The 5278-nt window shown below is 62.2% G+C and overlaps 1 protein-coding gene across 2 annotated transcripts in view; it reads left to right on the plus strand.

Annotated features, from left to right (window-relative positions):
• Window positions 1-2983: 2983 nt before the first annotated feature.
• TFAP2A (transcription factor AP-2 alpha) overlaps window positions 2984-5278 on the plus strand; it is a 20478-nt gene continuing 18183 nt past the window's right edge. Inside the window, exon 1 of one of the 2 annotated variants that reach the window (XM_042049052.1) lies at window positions 2984-3132. In XM_042049052.1, coding sequence (XP_041904986.1) covers window positions 3059-3132 — 74 coding nt within the window. In that variant the 5' untranslated portion in view covers window positions 2984-3058. The remainder of the gene's footprint in view (window positions 3133-5278) is intronic. The other variant, XM_042049049.1, reaches the window with a different exon arrangement.

Below are 5278 nucleotides of genomic sequence, written 5' to 3' on the forward strand. Positions count from 1 at the left end.
GAAAAAAAAAAAAAAAAAAAAAAGAAGACGAATAAAAGCTATTTATGTGTCAGTGAGCCGGCGGAAATCAGCCGCGTTGAGTGTCTCCCCAGCCGGGCGGCACTGGGGCAGGGAGAACTGGAAAGCAACAGCGAGAAGAGTAACCAAGCCTAAACTTCCCGCAGGGAATCAGGAGCCGGGTTTATCTAAACGTTCTTGCGGCTCGCCCCCGGGGCCGGCAGAACAGGCAGGAGGGAGTAAGAAAGACCTGTCCGTCATCTGGGAGCCGGGCTGGTGGGGATACTCAGGGGTGAGATCGGTAACTCAGACCGGCTGGGGAACCTCGACGCCGGGAAGGTGAATGCCTCCCAAGAACATCTCTTCTCTACTTTCTCGTTGGGAAGAGATCCGTGGCGGGGTTTAACCATAAGGATGCTGCCGGTGGAGGGAAAGGGAAGCGGGTAGGGCTTTGCCCCGTGTGCTCCCCGCGCTGTGACACACGGGGAGGGACCGCCGCGTCCATCGGAAGTAACTCAGAGGGCACAGAGCTCGGCGATGACTCCCTCGGAGCCACCTGCCAAAATCACTACAAGCTGTGAACCACACAGTGTGACATAGAGGAGCGAGGACAAAAAAAGGAAAAGAGCCGCACGTCTTCGCACTAGAAGACAGTTTTGTCTGAGGAGAGAAGGTGCTTGAGCTTCAGCTTCCCTTGGCACAGGGAGGAGGCAGGCGGCAGGGCGAGACAGAGCTGGCACTTTAGGGGTGACAGTAGCTCAGGGTGCGGCAATTTCAGTCCCCTACACGGGCCGGGTGTGCCTTCAAGGCTGCGAGGGAAAGGCGTCCTCTAAACGCCCGGCCCAGGGAAGTCGAATTCATCCCCGAAGTGCGGTCACCAAATGCCCCAGGGAGGGGAAAAGGAGCGCCTCACAACCCCGGGCTCCGCAGCGCGCCCAGCCCATGCCCTCCTCCCCTAGGCTAAAAAAAAGAACACGGATGAGCCCGATGCGAGCCAGGGCTGCCCACAGCCCCGAAAGCCCGGCTCCCACCCCGCGGGCGGGCTGCGCTCGGGCCGTCTCTCTGCCAAGAGCCGCGGGGCGGGAGCCGGGCTGTGGGAGCCGGGTCCTGAGCCCGGAGATTTAACCCTGTGTGGGGAGCGCTGGAGTTGGGGAGAAGGGAAAGATCCTACCGGGAAGAATGTGGCACTCAAGTTTACTGGGAGCGTTTTGCAGAAGGCCAACTTAAAATCGAATTTATTCCCCACCCCTCTCCGGAAAATAGTAGTAATAATAAAAGCTGGCATTTAAAATAATCGTTACGGGGCCAAAATTGCCGCCCCCTGGAGAGGGCTCGAGGGGGTAGGGAGAGCAGCAAGCGGGGAAAGGAGAGGCAGCAGAGTCCCGGAGCCACGAAATCTCCGTACATCTTCCGCATCCCTTTCCCGTTTTGCACGGAGCCGTCTTTGCTCCGCGTCCTCCTCGAGCAGGAGGCTCCCCAGGACCGAAGGGGGGGGTGGGAAAGGGGCAGGGCTGTGTAATTAAATCCCGGTGCCCGGTTAATTGCTGTAATTTGACGCTAACTGTACACCGCGGGCCGGCGCTGGGAGCGGCGGTGCGAAGCGCGCCTCGCACGGCCCATTGCCCGCGCCCCGCCCCGCCGACGCGCGGGAGCCGCCGGTGTCCGCCGAGGGGGCCCGGCCTCCGCCGACCCCGGCTCGCTGGGGCGGTGGATGAGAAGCGAAGCCCCGCAGGAGTCGACGATTCAACTGCCCGCGGCGTTCCCCCGGGATTCAGTGGCTGCGGGTGCCAGCTCTTGCTTCCCTTTTCCCACCTGCCTGGACGCAGGGCTGAAACTTCCATCTATAAGGTCCTTGTATCCAAGCCCTTATGGTGGGGGAGGGGGTGTGATTCCCCTCCTTCTACTGGAGACTGGCGTCAGCCCAGGACCCAACCCAACACAACCTCACTGGTGGGTGACAACGCACCCCGACACCCAGGAAGTCTCAGACTGTCCCATACCTGGGACATGATGCCCCGTTCACCTGTCTCTGAAATGTGAAAGGGCTTGCTGTGCAACTGCGAAGTGGAAGTTGTTTGCATCCCTCTCCAAAATCCTGTAGCTGGAGTACTGCTTCTACCCACGCCCCCAGTGTCCAGCCCCTGGAAATGAGGCAGGGTCCAGGCTTCCTCACTTTTTCGGGGTGTGAAATCAGGGCTGCGCGACACACTGGCGAGTTTCCAGGGCACTTCGGCACTCGAATCCCCGAGGGATAAAAAACCAACAAAACGTGGGCGGGGCAAGGGGTACGGACGTGGGGAGGCCCAAGGGCCGCAGGCTGTCGCAGGCCAGCTTTCCCCGGGGGAACGCTGCATCCCTCACCCTACGCCGCTCCCGCTCAGCCCAGCGGGACAGACCCCGGCCAGCCTGGTGACGCATCACCCCGGCCGCTGCCGCCCCCGTACCAGGGGCTGGAAAGACCGTCTGCACTGGATGGGGTGTCTTTGTTTCTCCCCGGACTCCCCTGGCCATTCGCAGTGCCTCTGTTACCCATTTGGGCTAGTTCAGCCCTCCCGGTGCTTTGCCTTTAATGTTGTCATTATTATTATTATTATTATTATTATTACTACTACTACGTCCATGTACTCCTTGACAACTTGTCCCCGAGGTAACCTACTGGCCCCCCGGGGGAAGGTGAAGCTCGGGGGCCTCGTCCGCCCCCCCCTGGCCGCGGGCGGGCACCCGGGCGGACAGAGACAGAGTTGCCCTCTGCTCGGGGTGGGGGGAGCGCCGGGACACGGCACCATGGCGAAGCGGGCAGGCGTCCGGCGGCTGCAGGATGCCCAGGGCACGCTCGGGAGCCTTCCGAGGGGCACCGCCGCCGTCTCCCCGGGAGCAGCGGGGCCGGGCGGGCGCGGTGGGAGCGCGGTGGCGGGGGGCAGCGCGCAGGCAGCGCGGAGGCAGCGCGCAGGCGCGGGCAGGGAGCACCCAGCTCTTTATGGCCAGGTGAGAGAGTCCCGGCGCAGGTAAGGGGAGGATTTACCCACAGGCGTCCCAGGCGAGTGGCTTGCCCTCGCAGTCCATGACCAGCAGGGACCTGGGGACTCGGAGCCCGCAGCCAGGATGTCTCTCCTTGCCAAGATGGGGGACTGGCAGGTAAGGTGACCCTCTGCCCTGGGGGGGTTTATTGTTATTTTGGGACGGGAGGCAGGAGTGAGAAAGGTGACGGGCCCGGAGGGAGTGGGAGCGAGCCTGACGCTGGGGTTGGGTGTTTTGCGGCTCTCGGTGCTGGGGGCTGCCCGCGGCCACTCGTGAGGCCCGAGTGCAACAGGTAGAGAGCGGTGGACTGGGGTCGAGAGGGGCGAGGGCTGCTCCGCCGCCGCCACGGGTGACACGACCCCGACAGCGTGGGCCGGCCGAGGGCGGTGTGTGCCCGCCCGGCGTCCCTGTGCCCGGGGCTGGCGGCGGCCGGCCCGCCGCGGAGCCCGGGGGCTGCCCACGGAACGCGGCGGGACCCCACGCGGGGCAGGGCCCGCAGCCTCCGGCGTGACCCGCCGCGCATCGGGGACGTGTCGCGGGAGCTGAAACCTCTCTATGAGCTCCCACCCCAGCCTGTCCCATGGAAAAATAACGCTGCCGGCTCCCACCCGGCAGTAGATGCGCCGGGGGCGCCCGTGGAAAGCACGCCCGCGGGGATGAGCTGAAGGGAAAAGCAGAGCCCACCAGAGAAAGAGGCCAGGCGGGGAACATGCGGCCCGCCGGGGCCTCGCCCGGCTCCACGGACCCGAGAGGACCCACAAGCACCGGGGCCGAGACTACACGTGTGGAGTTACGGAGGCTCCCAAACCGGGACACACTTGAAAAACCCTGCAGCGCCGTGATGCCCGTCCGCTCGGGCCGGATGACCGCGGTTTGCCGACTAATGAAAGGAAAGATGCGCCGTCCTGTTCAAGCACGGGATTTTCTTGGAAAAATGGACTTTTTGAAAATTTACTTCTTCCCCAGGACAGTCCAGTTCCAGATGGGAGCCTAGTTTCTTTTTCTGCTCCCAACTTTTCAAATCTCTCGACTAAGTCTTTCCCCAGACGACCTTATTTTTTATTTCTTTAGGGTAGCAGCAAGTCGTCTAAAAAAACCCAAGAAAAACAAAAAAGGTGGGGAAAAAAAAAGTAAACAAAAATATTTAATTTATTTTTACATCTGCTAACATCTTTTTATCAGACCGGTGCGAGGAAGTGATCAAAAGAAGATTCTCTTTTCTTTCACTGAAATCAATTCTTGCACAATCGTATTTATGGGTTATCGGCCTTGAAATCTATTCCCGACTTTTCCTTACACCCGAGCCTTTTTTGGTCCTTCTCCCCGGCGCTGTGGGGCCCCCCTCGCCGCTCCTGGCCGGAGGGGCCGGGCCGCGCGGACCCGCCTCCCGCTGCCCCGTGTGGATCTCTCGGGGAAAACCGCCCCCTCCCCTCGCAACGCTGCGCTTCACCGGCCCGGGCCTGGCGAGAGAAGGCAAAAGGGTCAGGCCTTTGGCCCACGGGAGTCCCGAGCAGCCGCAGGTGGGAGGCTGTCCCGGGTGGGAGGCTTTCCCGACCGCCCCGGTTCAGACAGGACGGCGCTAAGGGGCGATGGGCCCCTTCGTCAACCCCCTTCCCTCCTCTTTTTCTCATCTCCAGCACTCCCCCCACCCCCCCGGGGCATTAACTAGGCTTAATATGCCAGCTCTATTTGAACCTCAATGGGAGTAAAAAAAACAATTTACTCTCCTGCCAGTGGCAGACAAAAGCGCTGGTGAAAAAGAGCATCGGAGGTGGGAGTATGGTGGAGGAGGGGAGAAGGGGAAAGGAAAAAAGAAAAAAATCCGTTTTGGGGACATGGATGTTTGCGTGTGCGAAGGAGGAGTCCCGGGAGCCCGGAGGCTTTGCCACCCTTCCCGGCGTGGCGACATGTGGGCCGGGCCCCTGAGGGCCCACTGCGGCTCCCCATCGGAGTGCAGGGGCCATTTGCTCCCAGAGGCAGTAAATTTTCCTCCGACGTCGAGGGCGGGGGTGGGAGGGTGGCCCCGGGAGGGTCTTCCAGGCCGACAAGGCAGGTTTTGCCGTCGGCAAAAGGAAGTTTCGGTGAGCAGCAGGGCAGCCAGGTGCACAGGGAGCCATGGGGATGCCCGGCTCCTGGGGACGCCTGGGGACACGGCTAGCGTGGGGAGCTGCGCCAGGCCCGACACACCAGCCCCACGGAGAGGGGAATGCCTCGCCCTTCGGAGCAGCGAGGGATCACCCGGGGGGCGGGGGGGGGGGGGGGG

This window comes from Corvus kubaryi, unplaced genomic scaffold (assembly GCF_017639235.1).
Source record: "Corvus kubaryi isolate FWS band 111438036 unplaced genomic scaffold, C.kubaryi_AGA036_p1.0 69, whole genome shotgun sequence".
Classification (NCBI taxonomy): domain Eukaryota; kingdom Metazoa; phylum Chordata; class Aves; order Passeriformes; family Corvidae; genus Corvus; species Corvus kubaryi.